At 34.7% G+C, this 26,625-nt stretch overlaps 1 protein-coding gene across 3 annotated transcripts in view; it reads left to right on the forward strand.

Annotated features, from left to right (window-relative positions):
* Positions 1–25,762, forward strand: part of KRIT1 (KRIT1 ankyrin repeat containing) — a 36,734-nt gene extending 10,972 nt beyond the window's left edge. For all 3 annotated transcript variants that reach the window (XM_029234162.1, XM_029234163.1, XM_029234161.1), the window contains 12 exons: positions 739–982; positions 1,193–1,308; positions 1,528–1,671; positions 8,029–8,185; positions 9,376–9,483; positions 11,603–11,759; positions 12,781–12,932; positions 17,924–18,090; positions 18,733–18,820; positions 19,309–19,515; positions 24,915–25,031; positions 25,350–25,762. In XM_029234162.1, coding sequence (XP_029089995.1) covers positions 739–982; positions 1,193–1,308; positions 1,528–1,671; positions 8,029–8,185; positions 9,376–9,483; positions 11,603–11,759; positions 12,781–12,932; positions 17,924–18,090; positions 18,733–18,820; positions 19,309–19,515; positions 24,915–25,031; positions 25,350–25,418 — 1,726 coding nt within the window. In that variant the 3' untranslated portion in view covers positions 25,419–25,762. The remainder of the gene's footprint in view (positions 1–738; positions 983–1,192; positions 1,309–1,527; positions 1,672–8,028; positions 8,186–9,375; positions 9,484–11,602; positions 11,760–12,780; positions 12,933–17,923; positions 18,091–18,732; positions 18,821–19,308; positions 19,516–24,914; positions 25,032–25,349) is intronic.
* Positions 25,763–26,625: the final 863 nt, after the last annotated feature.

The following is a 26,625-nucleotide window of genomic DNA, read 5'->3' on the forward strand; positions in this document are numbered from 1 at the left end:
GTTATAAAACTAGATTTAGTATTGATTTACCCTTATAGTGAACAAGTCGTTTCACCTGTCATGCCTTTTGTCTTTCTGTAACAGCAGGTCTAATGTCACCTACATCTCAGTGGTTTAAATTTTTAAAGGGCTTTGTGTTTTTTGAAAAGGATTTTAATTATTATTATGTTACATGCATTAAAAAAAATAGTTTGCTATGTCCAGTAACAGAACTTTTATTTACAGTAAATGAAGTACTTAACACTAATTAAAATTATAAAAATCCCGGGACTTCCCTGGTGGCACAGTGGTTAAGAATCCTCCTGCCAATGCAGGGGACACGGGTGTGAGCCCTGGTCCGGGAAGATTCCACAAGCTGCAAAGCAACTAAGCCCGTGCACCACAACTACTGAGCCTGAGCTCTAGAGCCCGCGAGCCACATCTACTGAGCCAGTGTGCCACAACTGCTGAAGCCCATGCACCTAGAGCCCGTGCTCTGTAACAAGAGAAGCCACTGCAATGAGAAGCCTGTGCACATCACTGAAGAGTAGCCCCCACTCGCCGCAACTAGAGAAAGCCTGCGCGCAGCAACGAAGACCCAGCAGAGCTAAAAATAAATAAATTTATTTTTAAAAAAATATATAAAAATCTGAATGTAGTATTAGATAGAATCACACATCAGAGTTGGATAGTAGTTTAGTTTTTTCATCTTCACTTTTTAACAAATACATCTACTACCTCTTCTTTTTATTTTGCCAGGTGGTTAGATGAACGTCATGCACAATCTCACTTTATTCCGGCTTTATTCCGACCTTCTCCTCTTGAGCGGATAAAAACTAATGTTATAAACCCTGCATATGCTACTGAATCAGGTCAGACAGAAAACTCACTACATATGGGCTATAGTGCACTAGAAATAAAGAGTAAAATGTTAGCCCTAGAGAAAGCAGATACCTGTATTTACAACCCTTTGTTTGGATCAGATCTTCAGTATACAAACCGGGTAAGAGTTGAATGAATTTTGGCTTTGATTTCAAAAGACATGTCATTTCAAATGTAATTTTTTTTCCTGAGATAAATGCATCTATTACTAATTGTAAACATTAAGATGACATCCGTACTTAGCTCTATTTTTATACATCAAAGTCAGGTATCTAAAGCTCAGTATCTAAAGCTGTTTTTGTTTTTGTTTTGTTTTGTTTTCCCTTTCTAGGTAGATAAAGTGGTAATAAATCCATACTTTGGTCTAGGAGCTCCAGACTACTCAAAAATCCAAATTCCCAAACAGGAAAAATGGCAGAGAAGCATGAGCAGTGTCACAGAAGACAAGTATTGTTCTGGTTTTCCTTCACATTGCTTTTTAAACACCTAATTCTAATGTTAAAATACTGTTTAAAATGATATATGCAATGTAATCATTACATAAATGATTTAGTTTACAGCTGCTCAGTGAAACATAGCTTTCATAGATATGTCACATTTGTTTCAAAACAATATGAATTTCAACAGTGCCTGTTTTTATTTTTCTTCTTTTCTTTTAATGATTAGGGAACGACAGTGGGTAGATGATTTTCCTCTCCATCGAAGTGCCTGTGAAGGAGATTCGGAATTATTAAGCCGACTTCTCAATGAAAGATTTTCAGTCAACCAATTAGATAGTGACCACTGGGCACCCATTCATTATGCATGCTGGTAAATAGATTATTCTTTTGTTTTTAGAAAGAATGAATCCTTAGTTTGTAAATGTTAGTGCTTCTTTTCAAAGCTGTTCTCATTCCAGCCACTTTTTCCTCTACCATGTTTGCCTTATGAGCTTTATCTGTAGTAATCTTTGATTACTGTGTATGTGCCACACCGTTCAGATTTACAAGGTCTGCCCCACAGGAAAAGTATCATTAATGTTTTCAGGCATCCTGAGGTCATGCAGTAGGATAGCTAATGACTAGCAAGTGCCATTGCACAGCACACCGTCCCTTATTCACCCTTGCAATTTCTATTGTTTTGTACTGGAGTTGTGTTATGTTTGTTTATCCTTATTATATTTTATTATTGTTATTATTTATTTTTTATTTTTGGCTGCGTTGGGTCTTCGTTGCTGCATGCAGGCTTTTCTCTGGTTGCAGTGAGTGGGGTCTACTCTTAGATGCAGTGCACAGGCTTCTCATTGCAGTGGCTTCTCTTGTTGCAGAGCACGGGCTCTAGGCACGTGGGCTTCAGTAGTTGTGGCATATGGGCTCAGTAGTTGTGGCTTGCAGGCTCTAGAGCTCAGGCTCAGTAGTTGTGGCACATGGGCTTAGTTTCTCCGTGGCATGTGGGATCTTTCCAGATCAGGGCTTAAACCTGTGTCCCCTGCATTGGCAGGCGGATTCTTAACCACTGTGCCACCAGGGAAGCCCTATCCTTATAAAATTTACATGTGTTAGCTACTTATGATTTGACCTTGCATCATGTTAGAAAAGTATTCTTTTAGTTCTTTGGAAAGCTGTGGTATCAGGAAACACCAAAAGTTTTCATTAGAATTAAAGCCTTCCTTTTTTTTTTTTTTTTTTTTATGAGAGGGATTAGCTCACAGGATTGGAGTTAGCTCTTTCCACTAGTTGCCCAGTGTAGTTCTTGCTCTGGTACTCTTCTCACATAATAATAACTCTTCCCCTCAGCCTGGGTTACGTTCTTAAATTTATGTTCGTAGCAGTAGTTAACTATTTGCTGTAGCCTGTCCTCTAGAAAGGATGTAATTAAGTTATTTACCATTATTTCTTATGGGAAAGTTGCTTTTGACTTACTGTTTAAAGTGAACTTCTTTGGCTAGTTTAAGAAGTGCCTGCACTATTTACGGCCTGTTAAAGTCCACAACTTTTTAGCTGCATGACGTTGAGCAAGTGACTTTACTTCAGAGGTCCCCAACCCCCAGGCTGTGGACCGGTACTTGTCCGCGGCCTGTTAGCACCCGGGCCGCACAGCAAGAAGTGAGCTGCAGGCGAGCAAGCGAAGCTTCATCTGCCGCTCCCTGTCACTCGCGTTACCTACCGCCTGAACCATCCCCCATCTATGGAAAAATTGTCTCCCACGAAACCAGTCCCTGGTGCCAGAAAGGTTACTGCTGCTTTACTTTACCTCTCTGCATCTTAGTTTATTATCTATATGTAAAATACATTAATTAGATCATTTTCAACTCAAACTCTTTTTATTTCACTGTGATCAAATAGCTTATTGATCAATATTTCTGATCTAGTAGCTAAATATAGTTGCTTTTAATATATATCTTTTCTCCATTAAAAATATGCTGTTTCCTTAAAAATATGCTCCTTTATTAAATAAATATGCTCTTAATTTTTTTTTCTGTTTCCTTAAAAATATAATCTTTTATTCTATAAATGTATTCTTAATTGTTTTACCATTACAGGGAATTTTTATACACAGATTTGGAAAGAGTTACCCTAAATCTTCTTTCACTGAACTTACAGTTGTTTCTTCAGATTACTGGTAGATACTGGTAGCAGCAGCAGTACCAGAAGAAATCACATGCTTTTTGTTGAGCTAAACAAAAAGAGGTAGAGAATATAGTTCAAACTCCAAGAAAGTACACTGTGGAATTGAAAAAGATAGAGGCAGTAAATTTTAGCTTAGGAATCCCAAATTTATATTTGCCTATATTGTTGCCCTTTTTGCGGCAGGGCCTTTTTTTCTTCTCTATTAAAAGAATGGTAATATTTTCAACTGCCTATTACATAAAAACAGAAGTATGGTATAGTATTTAATGTGCTTTGGTATGTACCTACGTTTCAGACCCAACTGAAACTTTTAGTTCCTAAAAGTATGGCCTTTAGCAAATTACTTAATGTCTCTAAGGATCTGTTTCTTTATCTAAAAGATGAGCGTAATTTTAGTGCCTCTCCTCAGATTAGAGGAGAAAATGCAAATAAATGCTTTGAAGGGTACCTGGCAGTAATAAGCACTCAAAAAATGTTGTCTGTTATTAAAGTGTTATAAAAATTTAAAGATTTTGATGTCTGAATCTAAAATTCATTACCTGTTGTACTTTTATTTGTAAAGTCGTATTACTGCAATACACCAAGGAAGAGTTTTATCCTTCAATAAAACTAATTTCTGTTAGCTGGAAATAATAACCAAGTTTAATACACCACTAGTAGTATAGGTCACCTTGCAATACTTTTTATTTTTGGCTGCATTGGGTCTTCGTTGCTGTGCGCGGGCTTTCTCTAGTTGTGGTGAGCGAGGGCTACTCTTCATTGTGGTGTGCAGGCTTCTCATTGCGGTGGCTTCTCTTGTTGTGGAGCATGGGCTCTAGGCGCGCGGACTTCAGTAGTTGTAGCGTGTGAGCTCAGTAGTTTTGGCTCGCGGGCTCTAGAGTGCAGGCTCAGTAGTTGTGGCGCACGGGCTCAGTTGCTCCACAGCATGTGGGATCCTCCTGGACCAGGGCTCCAACCCGTGTCCCCTGCATTGGCAGGCAGATTCCTAACCACTGCGCCACCAGGAAAGTCCTGCAATACTTTTAATAAGATAGATAATTTGATTCATGTGAATTTGAATGAAGACTGATTTAACTGTTTAGTAAAGAACATAAAATTACCTTATCTTGGAAATGTACTCTTATTCACTAACTGGTACAAGGATTGAGAAGGGGAATACTGGGCTATCTCATCAAGAGACTGGGATTTGGGGCCTATCTTTATAAGCTTAGACAAGATGTTTTACCCATCTTTTTCTGTTTTCTCATCTTTAAAATGAGGGGTTTTATTAGATCAGTGGTTCTCAAACTTTTGTGTTAGGGTTCCTTGTCATTCTTCAAAATTACAGGATCCCAAATAGCTTTGGTTTATGTGAAGTATATCTAGTGTTACTATATTAGAAGTTTAAACTGAAAAATATTTTAAGCATTTCTTAACTCATTTTAAAATAACAGTAAACATATATTAACATAAATAACAAAGTTTTATGAAATATGCCCTTATTTTCCAAAAACAAAAAAATTAATGAGAAAAGTAGCATTATTTTACATTTTTGCATCTTTTTACTGTCTAGCCTTGTAGAAGATAGTTGGATTCTCACATCTGATTCTGCCTTTAATTTGCTGCAATTTTCATGTCAGGTAGCTTCTAGAAAACTCCATCGTACACTTATGAGAAAATGATAATGAAAAGGGCAGATAACATCTTAGTATTATTATGAAAATATGTTTGACCAAGAGGACACCCTGAAAAGATTTCAGAGATCAAAGAGTTTCCTGGATCACTCTTTGAGGACCACTTAATTAAATCACTCCTAGGATTACTCCAAGCTTCAAAAATTCTCATATTGATGACATGTGCCTAAAAATTTTCTTTACTAGAATCACCATTTTCCAAAACTATTTAAGTTGACTTTCTCCCCTTATGGGTAACTTGTCAGCCACTCAGTAAAAGTCTCACTGACATCTCATATTTTCTCACCTCTCTCAAATCAGTATCTTCTCTCTCTGATAGTACCTTCAGGCTTCATATCATTGCTAAAGAATATTTTAGAACTATGATGATTTGGCTCCCTACAAATTATTCCATCTGATTTCATTTGGGCCTTCACTGTAGCCAGTTGTGTGTTGTCTTTGTCTCATTCATCTTGGCAGCCTTTTGGTCCCCTATAAACTATTCTAAATCTTTCTACTCTTAAGCACTTAAACTTCCACTACCTTTTTTCTCTACTCTCATCAGATAGTTTTACCCCCTATTTTCAAAGACAGTTGACGCCATCAGAAATGTCCTTCTTCTCCACCCCAATCAGTTTTTTTGTTCCCATCTCTCTCCTGTATCATAGAGTTTGCATGAAAAATCCTTCTTGTTCCCCATTAAATTCACTTCCTACTTTTCTGCACTTTCTTTCCTCTTGTCTTCAAACATACATGGTTCTTCTCCCTCCTTGAAAAAGAACCTTAATTTGAACCTGCTGCCTCTTCTGGCCACTATCCTGTTTATTCCCTTCCTTTCATAGCCAGACTTCAATGGTAAGGGGGCCACACACACTGCTTTCTCTTTTTCACTCTTCATGAACCTTCTTAACCTTTTCTGAGTTTTTAATCTCTTTCCCTGCTCTGCTGCATTAAATGCTGTTGACCACCCCTTTGTTCAAGGAACAAATTGCAGTTGAAAGGACAGCTATAATGGAGCTATAGTAAAGGTCAGTACAAATGCAAGATATAACTGATACCATTATTATGATTATTGAAATACGGGTCTCCATTCTGTGACCCAAGCATGTGTTTATAGTATGGAAACAGCTATACCACGATTCAGAAAACTGGATTCTAACTGGCTGGTAACCATGAGACCTTGGGCAAGTTACTTAACTGGTACAAGCTTCATTTTTTTCATCTGTGCACTAGAAATATCTCTGCCTGCATCATAATTTGCTGTGAAGATTATATTAAGTAATTATATAAGGAAGTACCTTGAAAACTTTAAAGAATCATACAAAATATGTTTATATTAATTATTTTTATTATTACTTCTTGAATTGCTCCCCTAGTATCTTTTCCTATCCTGAAAGTGTTTTTCAAGATGCATTTCTTTGTTCTAAAATGTTCATCTTTCTCAAAATTCTCTCAGAAAGATTTCATCCATTCCTCCCAGCCTTAACAGTAATTCTTCTCAGTTGGATGAATTTGCATATTCTTAGATATCTCAAGCCTTTGCCTTCCTCCTGAGTACCAAGTCTGCATTTTCAATTGCCAACTGAACAATTTAGTCACTCTTTTTTTTTTTCTTTTTTTTTTTATATACATAAGGCAGTTTGGAGAATGCAAAGACATAACCTTCAAGGAGCTTCCAGGCTGATAGAAATGTATATATACATTTTGGTCCCCTATAAAAGTAGATAAAATGAGGTTAAAAACTAAAACTGAAATGGTAAAATGTAGTGGGAATATAGAGGAGGTAGATTTTAAACTGTTTCAGAGAAATAATAGAACTTAACCTAAACAAAGTCAGGAGGGGGAAGAGGACATCTCAAGAATAGCTAAGAACATGAGCAAACAGTCATGAATAAGAAGGCTAGGATACAATTAGCAGGTTCAGGGTGAAGGAAAACCGTAGGGTATGTGAAGGGGAAGAAAGTTGACAGCAAATCGTATTAGTTCTAAAGATGTGCTATTTTCCCCTCAAATGCACCATATTTAAAAGCAAATTTCCTTTCCCCTTCTACCCATTTATTTCCAAAAAATGAATTACCTTTCCACCATTGCATTAGATTGCGACCTTATATAAGTCTTTATAACCAAATGGTGGACTCACTATGTCTCGCACATTCTTTGTACTCTTTTTCCCACTATCTAGAATATTTACTTCTCTTCAGCATCTCTTCAGCTTCTTCCTATTTAAAATCCAGTTCAAATTATTCTTCTATCAGAACACTTTTCAGAACTGAGACTGAAATCTTATCTTCGTTTTCCAACATTTTTTAAAGCATTAATTATATACTATTATGATTTGACAAATATATATTTTTTGATTGTTCTCCTCAACTGTTACTTAAATTTTACAGTGTTATGTAACTTATCTCATGTTTTTGTTTTCCTCTCTGATTACATTATAAGCCTTTACCAGAGCAGAGACCGTTCATTGTAACATATCTTCGTGTCTCCCACATTGCCTCATACAGCAGCTATGTGGAGAATTACGTCTTTGGGCCTATTTTGTAAATCAAAGGCAGGGCTGAGTAAAAAGCATTAAATTTATGGGTTACTTTCTGCTTCTGAAAAGAATTTTGACTAAAAATTTTATCTCCCTAATTTATAACTTTTGTATTGTATTTTGTGTGATAGTGGTTCTCTGTCATCTACTCTATCTTGTATTTGAGATTATATTTTCTCCCAGTTGATCAGAAATAGAAACAGTTGAACTGAATCAGAGTAATTCATAAGAAATCCCTAAGCACTGAAAACATTACATCTGTGTCTTCATTGCTTGTTCTCTGCCCTAGAAAAATCTTAGATATTGTCTAAAATTTGGATTTTTCAAACATTTCAGGTGACTTTTTAGGTGTTTTATTTTTTTATAGGTATGGAAAAGTTGAAGCCACTCGCATATTGTTAGAGAAAGGAAAGTGCAATCCAAACCTTTTAAATGGACAACTTAGTTCTCCTCTTCATTTTGCTGCTGGAGGAGGACATGCTGAAATAGTACAGATTCTCCTAAACCATCCAGAAGTTGACAGAGTAAGTTATTTTCCAGGCTTTTTTTTTTTTTTTTTTAATGATCAAACAGTGAATAACAATGACACTAAAATGTTAAGTTATACACTTGAGAGGTCAGCTGAAAAATAAAAACAAATTTCACTTACTATATAGAATAAGTAATATTTATGATACACTTTGCTTTTGTACATACTTTTTTAGATTATAGTAAAATATGTCTCACATAAAATTTACCATTTTAGCTATTTTTAGATGTACATTGGCATTAAGTACATTTACATTGTTTTAGAACCACCACCGCCATGCATCTACAGAATGTACATAAAATTTAACCTCTTTTCACTTTATAGTGTATTTTCTCAAAAATATCTTTAAGAAGGAAAAGGATATTTTGGAATTTGTACTAACAAGTATTTTGGGGCTTCCCTGGTGGTGCAGTGGTTCAGAATCCACCTGCCAATGCAGGGGACGGGGGTTTGAGCCCTGGTCCGGGAAGATCCCACATGCCGCGGAGCAGCTAAGCCCATTCACCACAACTACTGAACTTGTGCTCTAGAGCCTGCGAGCCACAGCTACTGAGCACACACGCCTAGAGCCCGTGCTCTACAACAAGAAAGGCCACCACAATGGGAAGCCCACACACCACAACGAAGAGTAGCCCCCACTCGCCCCAGCTAGAGAAAGCCCGTGCACCGCAACAAAGACCCAGCGCAGCCAAAAATAAATAAATTAAATAAATAAAATTTTTTTAAAAAAGCTTTAACAAAACCTTTGTTGTTACTATAATCAGAACTTTTTTTGGGGGGGCGGTGCGCGGGCCTGTAAGTGCTGTGGCCTCCCCCACTGCGGAGCACAGGCTCCGGACGCACAGGCTCAGCGGCCATGGCTCATGGGCCCAGCCGCTCCGCGGCATGTGGGATCCTCCCGGACCGGGGCACAAACCCACGTCCCCCGCATCGGCAGGCGGACTCCCAACCACTGCGCCACCAGGGAAGCCCTATAATCAGAACTTTTGAAAAACAATAATCACATTGATTAGTGCTTTGAGTCATCTTTGGCAGTTCATGTTTAAGTATAGCATGCACTAAGTTTGCTTAATATGTACTTAACACTTGACAATAGTTTTGTAATGAAACTGTGATATTTTCCCTTATTTGTACATTTGTAATGCCTTTTATCTTTAACCTTTTCTTTTTCCCTCACATTTCTAGCACATAACAGACCAACAAGGAAGATCTCCTTTAAATATTTGTGAAGAAAACAAACAAAATAATTGGGAAGAAGCTGCAAAATTGTTGAAGGAAGCCATTAACAAACCAGTAAGAATTATCTTCATAAATACTAATTAGAGCCAAGCATTGTATTTAAATTGATAAGTAATTTGAGGATCTGTGTCAAGGGTGGAAGGATATAAATGTATGGATGGCTTCTTTCCTGCTTTTATAAAACCTCATGGTTAGACTTCATAGGTATTAAATTTGTTATCATCCCTAACATTTGGACATTTATTCTTGCATATCAAAATAAAACTGCATAAATAAATCTTTCGATCAGTTAAAATTAATCTAATTTCCAGTGTAATCTGTATACTTGGTATGCCGATTACAAATTTTAACCTGTTCATTGGAGCATCTCTCTCTACTTAGGCCTTCTAAGTAATATATTTGTAAATATTGGGCTGGCCAAAAAGTTCGTTCGGGTTTTTCTATAATGTATGAAAAACCTGAACGAACTTTCTGGCCAACCCAATAATAATATTACACATCATTTGGTAATTTAGTTTCGGCAAGTTGTCATCTATTACAGATTCATCTTCCTCCTCAAGATAATGAATGGGTTAAAATAGGAGATTTCTAAGTCTTTTATTCTGCCAGTTCAACCTGGCCTTTCCCCCTACTTACGTACAAAATAATTAGCAGTGACATTAAAATAGAGAAGAATTGACAATTAGAAAAATCTCAGTTATGCCTGAAAGTTATAGTGATGTTAAAACTGTTATCAGTTTAAAAATTGTTTGGAAACTTGAAAACCAGATAAAAGGATTTATACCAACTGATAAAGGATAAAAGTTTTATACCAACAGGTATAACCCATATGTTTGAGCCTTTCCAGACATTTCTATTAAGTAGGCAATGAGTATTTGTTGAATATTTTTGTAAATTTAACACCATAAAATGCTGAAAGTGATGTGATAAAGAATACGTATTCTTTATTTATTCAGTACATGATCTCTGCCTTTAAGGAAAATTACACACATTCATACACATTTTTGTCAAAACACTATTCCCTGAGTACAGGACAAAAGCAAAGAAATAGATAAGCAGTACAGGCACCCTTATGTTATACTTCGTTGCAATTTGTTTTCTATTTGTATAGTTAAAACACATTTTTAGGGACTTCCCTGGCAGCACAGTGGTTAAGAATCTGCCTGCCAATGCAGGGGACACGGGTTTGAGCCCTGATCCAGGAAGATCCCACATGCTGTGGAGCATCTAAGCCCATGCGCCACAGCTACTGAGGCTGTGCTCTAGACCCCGCGAGCCACAACTGCTGAAGCCCGTGTACTGCAATGAAGAGTAACCCCCTCTTGCCACAACTAGGGAAAGCCCGTGTGCAGCAACAAAGACCCAACACAGCCAAAAATGAATAAATAGATTTTGTAAAAAACCACATTTTTATTTCTTATATAATTTTTATATCTGAATGTATAAAAGGAATTAGGTACTTTTATCTAAAATGAACTGTCCTGGAAGTTGTTTGGTGGCATCAGTTACTTCCTATAACAATAAAAATGTATTGAGAATATCATTTCTCTCTGGGATTTTCTGAACAGGAGGAAAGAAACTGGCTCATGGTCCATTGTTTCATAACTTTTATCTGCAAAGTCTTTTATCACAGATTCCTCTTAGGACAAATTATTGCTGGTACACATTTCTACATTCTAATTTGTGGCTCACTAAACTCACGAGGTACTTGACTAACACCAGATTTAGTTAACCAAGTCTATATCCCCCATTTGATATTTACATTGTACATTAATGGCTTTAAAATATCCTTTCAGAAGATTTTGAAGTTGAATATTTTTAAAAAACCCATTTGCCTTAGTTTCTCAAACTTATTTGACCATGGAATATTCAGAGGAAAACATGTTAGAAAATATAAATAATGAAAAAAAAAATTTTTTTAATATCGCTAGAAAGTCCAGTGGTTAGGACTCTGTGCTTCCACTGCAGGGGGGGTGCAGGTTCAATCCCTAGTTGGTGAAGTAAGATCCCGCAAGCCACATGGCAAGGCAAAAATAAGTAAATAAAATACTGCCAGAAGATTCTCACTTGAAGTTGTTTTTAAGCAGATGAAGTTGAAATTAAAGCATTTTGTTGTATTGGGATGTATAATTTATAACCAGGCTGCATAATTTATTATCATTCTTTGTCCTAGTATGAAAAAGTTCGAATATACAGAATGGATGGATCATACCGTTCTGTTGAACTGAAGCATGGAAATAATACCTCAGTGCAGCAGATAATGGAAGGAATGCGTCTCTCTCAAGAAACACAGCAATATTTCACTATTTGGATCTGTTCAGAAAATCTCAGTAAGAAATTTGTTATTCTGTTGTATAAACCTGATTATTCCTTTTTGAGAGTAGGTTGGTAAACTTAAGTATAGCATCAATTATTATTGACTTTTAAATTTTCAAATGAGACAGTGTTCTTCTCTTTTATACAGATTGTTTATGTTCAGACTGCTGAAACAGATGAGCCTCTGCTTCCTCCTGGCCCCTCTTTGTTCATACAATGGTTTTTTTTTTGTTTTGTTTTGTTTTTTTTGCGGTACGCGGGCCTCTCACTGTTGTGGCCTTTCCCGCTGCAGAGCACAGGCTCCGGACGCGCAGGCTCAGCGGCCATGGCTCACGGGCCCAGCCGCTCCGCGGCATGTGGGATCCTCCCGGACCAGGGCACGAACCCGCGTCCCCTGCATTGGCAGGCGTACGCTCAACCACTGTGCCACCAGGGAAGCCCGCGTACAATGTTTGAAATGATAAAAACCAAAACATTTTTCTTTGGCAATGAATTTGATTTGAATGCTGTTAAACGTAGTGCTCATCCAACTTGCCTTTATTTTCAGTGCTCACCTCATCTCAGAATAATACAGATTTTCTTTTTCTGTATATTGGTTTTCTATCAGATCTTTGTTATTTAAACTCGACCCAATGTCATTATAGATTTGTCTCTCAGACAAAGTATTGCAGATACATAAGGGATTTCATTGAGGTGGTTGTGATTGGTTATCTAGTGATTTAATTGTATTTTTTTAAACACCAAATTCTACTGATTTTCTCATTAAATAGGCTATCATGGAATTAAGGATCTTAAATATATTTGATAAATTTTATCCATTTTCAGATTTAGTCTCATAATTCTTATATTCTTAATAAACAATTAACTTCAAATTGGGTAGTAATGTTGATTAAAGTCAATATTGATTTAAATTTAGACCTATAATTTGTGTGTGTTCGGTACTTAGGTACAGAGAGTTTGATAAAAAGTTTCTATGTGTTGATATAATTGGTTCATTTTTACATTATCATTTATAAAAGGAAAGATGTTTTTCAGGCCTTCAACTCAAGCCTTATCATAAGCCATTGCAACATGTTCGTGACTGGCCAGAAATACTTGCTGAATTGACTAATTTGGATCCCCAAAGGGAGACACCGCAGCTTTTCCTAAGAAGAGATGTGAGACTTCCTTTGGAAGTTGAGAAAAAGGTTTGCTCAGAAATCTTTTTTACAGTCATTTAAATGTTCAGAATCTACTGAGTTCCTGTTTTAAGCACTAGAGGCAAAAATTGTACTCTTCCTTTACAGGAGGTTTTATTTCTGTTTTTCTGTTCAATCCTTACATCCCTGTTTTAAGTGGTAGAGTTTGAGTCAGTCTACTTACAAAGCCCCTGGTTGGTTTTTCCATTTCCCCACCTCCATTGTCTTAGAATACAAAAGAAATAGAGAATCCATCCTAAAGAGAATTACCAACCAGATGGGAGAAAGATTTTAGAGTAGAAAAAAATTTTAGAGTAGTTAGAAAGGGAGTACAGTGTCAGATAAACTTAATAAAGGGCTAATCAGTTGCATAAGTTTCAAAGGAGCAAAGAGATGCATTGGTGTAAGGGGAGAACAGAAAAAACATTCTGGATAGAGAAGATTATATTTACAAAGGGGACATTAAAAAGTTATTCTCAACAGTCGGTAAATAGCTGTTTTTGACTCAACAGAGAACTATATAGATAGTAAAAAATGAGAATGGAATTTACATTTGATTACAAAAAGGTCTGTCCCAAACAATTATGTTTGGATTTGAATTACTGTAAATTTTAGAGGAGAAGTGAAATAATGTCATCTGAGGGACGACTGGACAAGGAAGAAACCTAAGGGAGATGTTACAAGTTAAACTAGGTGATAATCTAAATACAGTGGTAGCTGTGAAAACTGGGGGAAAAAGAAAATTTCCAGGCTCTCATAAATTTGGTGAAGAAAAAATACACAATTTCCAGATTCTTTATTCAAGAAAATATTAAACAGACATGGTTAAACAAATTTTAGCACATGAAAATTTCAGTGACCTTGTCCAAACTTGGTAAATGTTTTATGCCTGACTATTCATATTGTCCCTCTTCTGTTATCAAACTAAAGGTAAAAAAGCCATTTGACAAAATCCAGTAGCCTTTCATGGTAAAACTCTCAGAAAACTAGGATAGATGGGAACTTCCTCAGTGTAATAAATGGCATTTATGAAAAACCCACAGTTAACATACTCAGTGGTGAAAGACTGAAAACTCCTCCTAAGAACAAGACAAGGATACCTGCTTTCACTACTGCTGTTTAACAAAGAGCTAGAAGTTCTAACCAAAGCAATGAGCCACACTCCCCCAACCACCACCGCCCAAAAAAAAGGAAAGAAAGAAAAGAAAAAAAAAGAAAGGCATCCAGATTGGAAAGGAAAAAGTAAAACTGTCTCTGTTGATCACAAATGACATTATCCTGTATATAGGAAATTCCAAAGAATCTACACAAAAGCTACTAGGGCTAATAAATGGATTCAGCAAAGTTGTAGGGTACAAGCTCAACACACGAAAATCAGTTGTTTCTATAACCAGCCACAGACACTCCCCCCCCAAAAAAAAGGAAACTAAAAACTCCATTAAAATAACTTCTAAAAGAATAAAATACCTAGGAATAAATTTAGCAAGAGAGCTGCAAAACTCGTACACTGAAAACTACAAAAACATTGCTGAAATAAAGAAGACATAAGTAACTAGAAAGACATCCCATGTTCAAGGATAAGAAGACTTAATATTTTTAAGACATCAATACAAGCAAAGTGATCTACCAATTCAACACAATTCCCTAACAACAGACGTTTTTGCAGGAATGGGAAAGGCAATCCCCAAATTCATTGCAAAGGGCCTTGAATAGCCAAAACATTCTTGAAAAAGAAGAATAAAGTTGTGGGATTCACATTTCCAAATTTCTTACCACAAAGCTACAATAATCCAAACAATGTGGTACTGGTATAAGGATAGACATAGACTAGTGGAATAGAATTGAGAGTCCTGAAGTAACCCCATATATCCATGCCAACTGCTTTTTGACAAGGATGCCAAATGCATCCAATGAAGAAAACATAGTCTCTTCAACAGATGATGCTGGGACAACTGGAAATTCATATGCAAAAAGTATAAAATTAGACCCTGATCTCACACCACATCAGAAATTGACTCAGTGTATCAATAACCTAAATATAAAAGCCAAAACCATAAAACTCTTAGGACAAAATATATGGGTAGTCTTCATGACCTTAGATTTGGCCTTGGAGTTTTAGATATGACACCAAAAACATGAGTAACAAAAGAAAAAAATCGTTAAATGAGACTTCATCAAAATTAAAAGCACTTGTAAATCAAAGGACATTGTCAAGAAAAAGACAAGCTAGAGAATGCAAGAAAATATTTGCAAATCATAAATCTGATAAGTGTTTACTATCCAGAATATTAAAAGAACTACAACTCCACAATGAAAAGACAACCCAATTAAATTGGGTAAAGGACTTAAATATCATTTCTCCAGTAAAGATATATAAGTGGCCAACAAGCACATGCGAAGACGCTCAGCATTATCAGTCATTAAGGAAATGCAAATCAAAACACAATGAGAAACCACTTCACACCTACTAGGATGGTTGTAATAATAAAAATTTATAAAAGAAGATGTTGAGTTTTGATGAAGACATAGAGAAATTGGAACCCTTGTATGTTGTAGGTAGGAGTGTAAAATGGTGCGGCTGCTGTGGAAAATAGTTGAGTGGTTCTTCCAAAAACTAAGCATAGAATTACCATTTGATCCAGCAATTCCACTCCTAGGTATATACCTAAAGGAAACAAGAACTCAAACAGATACTTGTATTCCAGCATTCTTAACAGCATTATTCATAATAAACAAAAAGGTGGACACAAGCTAAGTGTTCATCAACAGATAAATGGATGAAGGAAATGGAATATTATTCAGCCATAAAAAGGAATGAAGTTTTGATACATGTTGTAACATGGATGAACCTTGAAAACATGCTAGGTGAAATAAGCCATACACAAAAGGACAAATACTGTTTGATTCTACTTATCGTAAATAAATATCTAGAATAGATACCATAAACAGAAAGTATATTAGTGTGATAGGGGAGAGAATGAGGACTTAATGGTTACAGAGTTTCTGTTTGGTCAATGAAAATATGGAAATAGTTGTGATTATTCACAACATTGTGAATGTAATTAATGCCACTAAATTCTATAGTTAAAAATAGTTAAAATGGCAAACTTTGTTAGCAGTTCTTAAAATGTAATAGATGTATGAAATTTGCAAATAATCTAAATATACTCAGCCTGTCTTCTTTCTAAGTAAAATTTTTAAAGTTGGCTGGTAGAGAAAGAGCAATAATGATAATACTCGGATATTAATTAATTGCATATTATGTTACAAATAATACAAAGTAGGTTCAAGTGAAAAGAAGCAAGGCTTAGTGAGTACTTAAGGTGAATCAGAATATCACGATCATCTGATAAAGTGGTTGCGTTCTTTTTCACTCATTGTGTAATTGAAAAATTCCTATTTTTACCACCTGAAAAATAGAAGAATTGTATTTTTTTGGTTAGGATTATTCTTTTAGGATGAAAAGAGCCTGCTTTCATTTAAAAAGAACAATTGTTGACTAATAGTCACTGAACACACTATGAGGAATTATAATTATTCTCTATTCAAACTCTTCAAATTCTTTAAGTCAATTTTTATTAGAAAAATGTTTTCTTTCATTTTTTCCCAACAATTATTTTGAGAAATTAAAAACCCATAGGAAAGTTGAAAAAGTAATAAACTTCATACCATCATATACCATTCATTAAATTCACTAATTGTTAACATTTTGCTACATTTGTTTCATCTTTCCTCTCTTTTGGTTGTGAACCATTTAAAATTGAGTTGCAGACATCCTGGCACTTCATCCCTAAATATTTTAACATGCATCTTCTAAGAACAAGGATGTACTTACATAGTACAGTACCACTTTCACCCTAATAAAATTAATGTTTCCATAATAACCTCTAATATCAGACCCATATTCAAATTTCCCCCCAATTTTTCAGTCTCTTTTAACTCCCAACTGAAGGAGCTAGTCAGCGTTCATGCTTTGCATTTGATTACTGTCTCTTTAAGTCTCCTTTAGTCTAGAGCAATCCCCTTATCTTTTTTTCCCCATGAAATTCTGTTTCAGTTTTTTTAATATTATCAATATATGGAGTATTATATTATTTTAGTTAGTATGACAACATTTCTTTTGCCATAAGGAATTTGGGTCATTTTGAATCATATTTGGAAACATACTAAGTATTCATTCAGAATCTCTATAATTGGTGATTATTTCCAAGTAGAAATGTATTCTTTAGGCTGGCATTTTTCAATGTTTGTTAATCTTATCAGATAAAGTGAAACTTTAAAGTTTTCAAAACTTAAAAAAGTATGCTCTCCTTTAGTGTTATTTGAAAGTGCAAAGTACTGAATATTTTTTAGTCAAATAAAAAATGTTAAGCTTTTTTCAAACTTCATGTGTCCTTCTGGGAGTTAATACTTCCTTTTATCTTCTTTGAGGTTCATTACTGTATTGGGTGAAGCACAGACTGTAGAAGAATGTTTGAGGAATATAAAGAGTTTAAGTAAAATTGTACTATAAGTTATACACACTCATATCCATAAACTGATGATAATTTTATTGAACTGTGAATCAGAGGTTAGCAACCTATGGCCTATTGCTGTATCTGACCTGTTGCCTACTTTTGTATATCCTGCAAGCTATTAATGGTTGAAAAAAATTCAAAAGAATATTTCATGTCATGTGAACATTTCATGAAATTCAAATTTCAGAATCAATATAAAAAGTTTTAGTAGAACTCCAACATTTGTAGATGTATTGTCTATAGCTGCTTTTGTGCTACAATAGCAGAGTTGAGTCATTCTAACAGACTATCTGACTCACAAAGCTTAAAATATTACTATCTGGGCTTTAATAGAAAAAAATTGTCAACCTCTGCTCTAAAACAATAACAGCTTATTTATATGAAATTACATAGCTTTTGCTTTTTCATATTAGATAGTGGCAAGTTGTACATTTATAACAGGAAATTGTGACCTAATAACCAAATTATGCTTTTTCTTTTAAGATTGAAGACCCATTAGCTATTCTTATTCTCTTTGATGAAGCCAGATATAATTTATTGAAGGGCTTTTATACGGCTCCTGATGCTAAACTGATAACATTGGCAAGTCTACTGTTGCAGATAGTTTATGGAAATTATGAGAGTAAGAAACACAAGCAAGGTTTCCTAAAGTAAGTATTTAATACAATTCATGGTCTTGTGCTATACCCAAGGTTCAGTTTAACCAAGAAAATTTAGAAATATTACGTTACTAAGAACTATTTAGACGTTGGTTTGGAATTAAATAATATAAGGCATGGAATGAGAAAAAAAAAAAAGTAAAGCATTCTTTACGTTACACTCTCTCCAAAGTTCTTTTTCTTATATTTGAATATAGTTTGATATGCCTTATACTTGTTAGCTTTATCTTTCTTTACTGTATGTTTAAATAAGTTCACTAAAACCTGACTTGGATTAGTAGAAAAAATGTTACAAGGCAGATGCATTTTACCATATACCACCACAAAAACTAGTTCACGTTTCATGTTGAGAGAAAACATTGAGGTTTTAGCACATCTAAAGTTTGTTTATTGTAGTTTTCAATATTCAAAAATATTTTGTGGCTACTGAAAGAAGAAACATTTCTCTAAATTGAGCAATATTAGGATCGTGACTTTTTGCTTAAAATGTTGAGAGTTCTCTGATATGTTACAATATAATATTTTTCAGCTCAAAAATCATATTAATTAAAGCCATTTACATGTGTAATTGATTATATTACTGTAGCTACTAAAGATGATTTATTTAAAAGATGTTGGTGTATTTTCTTACAGTGAAGAAAATCTAAAATCCATTGTACCTATTACCAAATTGAAAAGTAAGGCACCTCACTGGACAAACCGAATACTTCATGAATACAAGGTAAGCTGTTAAATAGAAATAAAAAGACATTTTATAGCCTAGTTGAAATTTTGTTAGTATTATTAATATGTTTTAAACATAGGTACATTTTATTCTTGAAATTAAATAAGGATCTTATAGTTCACATGCCTGAAAGGAAAAGGAGCAAAATAGTTTTATTTTTAATAATGTAGAATCTTTTACTGAATACCGTCTGTATGCTGGATACTGTGGTAAGTGCTAGAGATTAAAAAAACATGAGATAATACACTATCTCTATCCATGAGGCACTTAAAAATGTAATAGAATAGATAAACATTATTTTTAGACCTTGATATTTCTTTTTTTTTAATATAAGATCTCAAAAGAAAAAACTGCCTTTGGGATAATGTCACACAATTTTATTTGTCTTTGGGATAGCCTTGATTTTAGAAACTGTTTAGTTGACCTCTTTGGATTATCAAAGGTACATTCTCCTTTCACATCTGTTTATTTTACTTTGTTTTTAGAATCTTAGTACAAGTGAAGGTGTCAGTAAAGAAATGCATCACCTACAGCGCATGTTCTTACAGAATTGTTGGGAAATTCCTACATACGGAGCAGCTTTTTTCATTGGACAGATATTTACAAAGGCAAGCCCCAGTAATCATAAAGTCATCCCTGTGTATGTAGGTGTGAATATAAAAGGACTTCATCTTCTCAATATGGAAACTAAGGTAGATTTTCATCTTTTCAGCTGTTTTTGACCAGTCACGTTATGTAATATCTAAAATAACAGTACTAGCCTACATGAACAATTTCATTCATTTATAATAGCAAAGGATAGGGGGGTGAAAACGAAATGATTATCAATAGGGAGTTAACATATTAATTGTAACATTGAAATACCTTGCAGCCATATAAAAGAATGAAGAATATTTTTCTGTGGAATGATCTCTAAGATATATTTGGTGCTGAACCATATGTAATATGCTACCATTCATGTAAAAATGGGTGGAAATGGGTATTTATCCGAAGAAAACAGAAACAGTAACACAAAAAGATACATGCACATCCCTGTTCATTGAAACATTATTTACAATGGCCAAGATAAACAACCTAAGTGTCCATCAGTGGATGAATGGCTAAAGAAAATGTGTAAATATATACAATGGAATATTAATCAGCCATTAAAAAGAATGAAGTCTTTCATTTGCAACAATATGGATGGACCTTGAGGGCATTATGCCTAGTGAAATAAGTCAGACAAAGATAAATACTATATGATTTCACTATTTATATGTGGAATCTTTTTTAAAAAAAAAACAAGCTCATAGATACAAATTTTGAACAGACTGGTGGTTGCCAAAGGCAGGGAGTTGGGAGATGGGCAAAATGGGTAAAAGGGGTCAAAAGGTACAAACTTCCAGCTGTAAAATAAATAAGTCATGGGGATGTAGTATAGAGCATGGTGACCATAGTTAATAATACTGTATTGCATATTTGAAAGTTGCTAAGGGAATAGATCTTAAAATTCCTCATCACAAGAAAAAGAAAGTTGTAACTATGTATGGTGATGGATGTTAACGATACTTATTGTGGTGATCATTTTGCAATATATATAAATATTGAATCATTATGTTGTATACCTGAAACTAATATAATGTTATATGTCAATTATACCTCAAAAAATGGGGGGAAGTGAATACTATATTTGCATAAGTATTGCTTTTGTATGCATAAAATGTCTCTTAAGGCCTTTAGAGGGGGGGAACCATGTAACTGGGAATAAGAGTAGAAGGGAGACTTTTCATTATATAGCATTTTGCAACTTAAAAAAATTTTTTTTAACTGTGAATGTATTACCTATTCTAAAAATTAGATTTAAATGAAAAAAATACAGATTTAAAAAAGGAAATATAATATCTGACACAAGTGGTTCATTTTGCAAATTAGAATAAGTTATAAGAACATTTTGGGGGGCAAGAGGAAGTGTGGATGGGACTGTGAATACCTGTTAGAACTGTTCAGAGGTTTTCTATTCCACCATCTTTTTTGTTTGTTTGTTTGCGGTACGCGGGCCTCTCACTGTTGTGGCCTCTCCCGCTGCGGAGCACAGGCATGTGGGATCTTCCCAGACCGGGGCACGAACCCGCGTCCCCTGCATCGTCAGGTGGACTCTCAACCACTGCACCACCAGGGAAGCCCCACTTTTCCACCATCTTGATCTGGCCGCCCCTACTTCAGAGCTTTTCAATCAGAGGCTTATTACTGTATTGTGCCCCTTTTTCTAATCAAAGTCATGATAATATAAATATGGGGTTATCAATTACTTTTAGCATATTTAACACATTTCACAGGATAAACAGCTTTCTAGTTAGTAATAGGAAGCAGATAAAAATCTATTTTGTTCATTCAGATATGTCATGAATAGACTATTTTCCAAATCAGCTTAAGTAACTGAGCTTACGCATTTTTAAAAGGCGTTTTAGATTAGGGAATTTCATTGTAAACCTAACTTTTTTCATCATTTTTGTAAGTCTTTATTATGTAATCACATACCTTCTGAAAGTATCCCAATTGTAGTTTAGTTATTTCCTGATAACTCAGGATCATCATTATGGGCAACAGTTATTTTCCCATACTGTTAGAAATGCCTGTGAATGGAGATAAAGAATATGCAGGGACATAGGGCAGTGACTGACTTGGAACTTGATTTTTTGAAGTCTCTGATATCTGCTTGCTTTGGAGTCATTTGCTTATCATTTTCTATTTAGACTATTTTACTCATACAAAATAAGCTGCTTCTTATTAGCTTGTAACTACTTTTTCTATTCCTGTTGTACTAAAGAAATGAAGGAGAAATTCCCCTTGTCATTTCAAGAAATTTTTCCTCTGCTATTTCAGAGCATTTTATACAAATATCTGCAAATTCTTCTTCATCGAACTGGATGGTGATACTGTGGGCATAACACTGAGCCTTTTCTCTAAACTATATTTTATGTTTGACTTTTGGGAGCATTCCAAATTTAGGCAACAATGAAAAGTTTTATATAGTGTTCAAATGATGTTTCAGTAATATAACATTTCATATTATGAATAATATTCTGGTCCAGGAATTGAGTGAGTGAGATAGCAGTAACAGGCAGAGGATGATAGTGTTATTAAGAATCTGCTTTTTCTAGAAATATAAATAGAAATGCTGTCATTGGGCATATAAAAAGGTGATCGAAACCAAGGGTAACAATGTTTTCTGTCCACATAATCATTACCTTGTGTTCTGTAAGCTACTGATAAATTTATGGCACCTATAAAAGCTCTAAGATAATTACATTTTCAAACGATCTAAGATAGGAACAATCAGCTCGTCCTCAGTTGTCTTAGATTGACCAAATCTGCTAGGGTTGAATATGACAAGCTTGCTTAAATTAACATCTTCATCTGCAAACATACTTTCATTTGCATTTAAAAGTCTACATATGGGATACATTAGCCTCAGAGATTAAATCTCAGGAAAAGCCATAGAATACAGCTGTGTTGTTTTTTTTAATCTCAATTACTTCTGCCTTCTATATTTTGTTATTGTTTGGAATAATAAAAGTTGCCCCTCAGAAAATACAGCTCAGCCAGTTTCATATACTCATCAGAGACCTATCTTTCTACTTACATAAAATGTAGGCACTATCGAATAGGTAAATGCAGTGTTACAGTTCAATGTTTTACTATAGTGAAAGCATTACAGTCTTCATAACTGAACTGTACTTGCTGATATATCTTCAGCCTTAATACCACTGCTACATCCAGGCAATAGATTACCCTTTGCTGATGTCAATTTATGTAGACCATAATGCCCTTCTGAAATAAAACTGGTTCTTTAAATACCCATATAGTGCCATTGTTCATGGTCACTTGTCAACATCACTATTTCTCCTGTGTGTCCTGGTTGGCTATGTCTACTTCTGACTTACATGGTTTCCCTTTTCTGCTCTCAACTATCCCTGTCATTTCTCTTACTTTTTGACTTCCTTCACTAAGCACCTTCCCCTTTGTAGGTTTTACCTCCTAATGAGAGCTACTTTTTCCTTCTAGAGCAGACTGGTCTCTCAAAACAGCCATGTGGGCTCTTCAACTCCATTCAACCGTTTTCATTATTGTGGATTTCTCAAGAATTCCTTTCTCCCTGCACACTGTCCTTTAAAAACAAAACCTTTATTTTTAACTTATGGCTTCAGTGCTTTTGTTGGTCATTTGACCTTCATGTAATCGAGGAGTTGCTATACCACAGATGTATTTTTTTTCTGTATATTAAACTGTTTTGAGGACATTAAATGGACAGTTTCCTGTCTCTTGATTAAAGAAGTTTCAAGTCACTGATCCAAAAGATAGACAGTTTAAAGTTTTATGATATCTTGACTCAGTGTTTCATTGTGTACTTTGGTAAATAGCTATTTTAGTAGATCCTGTCTATAAGTTATATTTTATAAGTATAGCTATTTTAAAGCAAGATGTTATTATTTTCCCATTATAAGTGGTATACACTCATGTAAATTAATTATATTACATTTCACTTACAGAACCTTTCAGAATGCCCTAAACCATTACCTTTCTGGCATATCCTTAGTTTATTATTTACAATCATTATGTTAAGAACTGCTAGTCATAGAGAGGTAATGTTTCTCAACATACTTATTTTAAAGGATGGCATGAACACTTTCTTTGTATATGTGTATACAAAGAATATATTTTTAGGGTAAGAAAATGTAAGTTACTACTAGGAGATAATTGTTTTTTAAATAATCCAAAGAATATATTGGATTCCTATTTAAATATACCATTATGTTACAACATGTAGGAATAGGGTACTGTAATTGGTTTTAAATAGTTCTGTTGAATATATGAAGGATATATTATTGATTTTTTTAAATAATGCTTATATTTACAATAAATATATCAGCGTACTTATTTTCAGTGATATGAAATTGCCTAAATTGACATGTTACCCTATTACATAAATTTCAGATCTGAAAGTACTATATGAATATTCAAAAGGTACTGAATATATCAATAGTAAAAGGAATTGTTTTTAAGATGCAGAAAGTAAAAACTTGCAGTACACTTAATTTTCTTGAAAGCCACTGATAGAATGGGCATCTTTTTTTTTTTCCCCCATCATTGGGTAAGTTTAAGGTGTACAATATGTTGATTTGATACACTTATCTGTTTCAAAATGGTTACCACAATAGCATTAGCCGACACCTCTATCACATTGCATAATTACAGTTTCTTTTTTCTGGTGAGAACATTTAAGATCTACTCTCTTAGCAACTTTCAAGCATATAGTACAGTACTGCTAACTATAATCATCATGCCCCACATTAGATCCCCAGAACTTATAACTGAAAGTTTGTACTACTTTGACCAACATCTTAATTTCCACCACCCACCAGCCCCTGGTAACCACCATTCTACTTCCTGTTTCTGTGAGTTTGGCTTTTTTAGATTCCACATATAAGTGGTATCCTATGGTATTTGTCTTTCTTTGGCTTATTTCACTTAGCATAATGCCCTCCAGTTCCATCCATGCTGTTGCAAATGATAGGATTTCCTTATTTCTCATGGCTGAATAATACTTCTTTCTGTGTACACATATACAAATACATAGCACAGAATGGGCATCTTTAAATAATTTTGTTGGGCTTCCCTGGTGGCGCGGTGGTTGAGAGCCCGCCTGCCGATGCAGGGGACACTGGTTCGTGCTCTGGTCCGGGAAGATCTCACATGCCGCGGAGCGGCTGGGCCCGTGAGCCATGGCTGCTGAGCCTGCGGGTCTGGAGCCTGTGCTCCGCAGCGGGAGAGGCCACAACAGTGAGAGGCCCACGTACCGCAAAAAAAAAAAAAAAATTTGTCATTCTGATAAGAAGAATATCATTGTTCAAGGCAGTCTTCTAAGAGTCTACCATATATGTGGCTCTGTACTGCAGGCTGTGTGAAGTTAGTGTGGGCACTTTGAACAAGTTTTATTCTAACTGTCAAAACCACTGTGTTTAGACCTGTCTAGATAGGTGTAGATAGTAAGAGAAGATGGGTGTTGTTTTTAATAAATATTTCAATATAATGATTTCTAATTATGTTGCAGGCTTTACTCATCAGTCTTAAGTATGGTTGTTTTATGTGGCAGTTGGGAGATGCTGATACATGTTTTCAGATCCATAGTATGGAATATAAAATGAGCTTTATAGTACATACAAAACAGGTAAGTACCTAATCAGTTATTCTGGACTTCTAGTAATAAACTCTACTGTATTAATAAAGTTATTTCTTTTTTTAAAAATGACAGTCCATTTTACTTTAAGGAAAACCTCTAACATGAAGTTAACATATTTAAGACCAAGGTAAAAAGGCAGGCCTTTCCTAAGCAAAGCCAGAAACTTATCTGAATAATTTATTGTAGTCTTATAACAATGAAAAGTTCCTTTTCAAATACATAGAGAACTGTCTGTCCACTGCCATGTATGTCATTTACACATTCTTACATGTTTCAAATTTATTGTCAACGTATTTTACTTTGTAGGCTGGCCTTGTGGTAAAACTACTAATGAAGCTAAATGGACAGTTAATGCCCACCGAAAGAAATTCATGAGAGGAAAGCAACTGATACTTAAGCCACCACATTTTGTGATATAGATTTTTTCCATGAAAGATTTCTTAAACTATTACTTTTAACAAGGCATTTAGTCTCTTGTAATATATATGTATACTATTACATTGTACAGAATCTGTACTTATGTTTGGTGTGTAATATACCAATTAGTTTTATATAATATCCTAATAAGGTAATCTAATTTTTAGGAGAAACACACAAAAATGTGTAGATTGATAGTCTGTATAATATTAGACAAAACAGTAAGCTTTATAAAAAGTTATTTTTGGTAAATGGTACAGAATTTAGAGTGGAATATGATGAAATTAAAATATAGCTTTGCTATGACTTTGTGTGTCATTTCAAAATGTACAGAAAGTCACATGATTTGAATAAAGAAAATGTGTTTTCTACTTAAAGCATATGTAACACTGTTACTTAAATTTTTTTTTTGTAATCTCTGAACATTTCTCAACATGTTTTTAAAAGACTTAGTTAAAAATGTTTATTTGGTATAAGCTAGTATTTCTCAAAGTATTATAGTTCTTGAACCCCCTGCATCATAATTACCTGAGTGCCTCTTAAAAACAAGGATTTCAGGGACAAGTTCTAGACAAGTTCATTCACTCTTGGAAATAGCAGGGCCTGGGAATTTTTTCTTAAGTTTTACTTAATTTTCTGTTGAAATAATTCCAGACCTAATGATGAAGCTGTATTATTAAAGTTAAGTAAATTACACAGAACTGCCTGGCACATAAGCACACATACATGGACACATAGACTAAGTGACAATCTCTGAATATTACTAGTTGCATTTGTTAAGAACATGTTGTATTTTTATGAGTTGGCTCAATGATGTATTTATATTGCCTTTATATTGTAGGAAGTAGATCACCAAATATCTGGTTGTTTTATTTAGGGGAGCAAAAATATCATATTAGGAGCTAACTTGATTAATCTGCTATTTAATAAGCTTAGAAATTAGTCTTTCCAAGCTAACAGGTTGTTGTGTTCTAAGTAAGTTCAGAGATAACAGTAGTAATACTTAAAATTATCATACAGGTTGCAGATAATTTTTTTATATTATCATCTACTCTTCACGTTGACATCTGCATATTTAAAGGTCTGCTGAGCTTTATTAAAATTAAGGGGACTTCCCTGGTGGTCTAGTGGTTAAGACTCCATGCTTGCAATGCAGGGGGCCCGG

The sequence above is a fragment of the Monodon monoceros genome, unplaced genomic scaffold (assembly GCF_005190385.1).
Source record: "Monodon monoceros isolate NGI ecotype Baffin Bay Population unplaced genomic scaffold, NGI_Narwhal_1 Super_Scaffold_2, whole genome shotgun sequence".
NCBI classification, from domain to species: Eukaryota; Metazoa; Chordata; class Mammalia; order Artiodactyla; family Monodontidae; genus Monodon; species Monodon monoceros.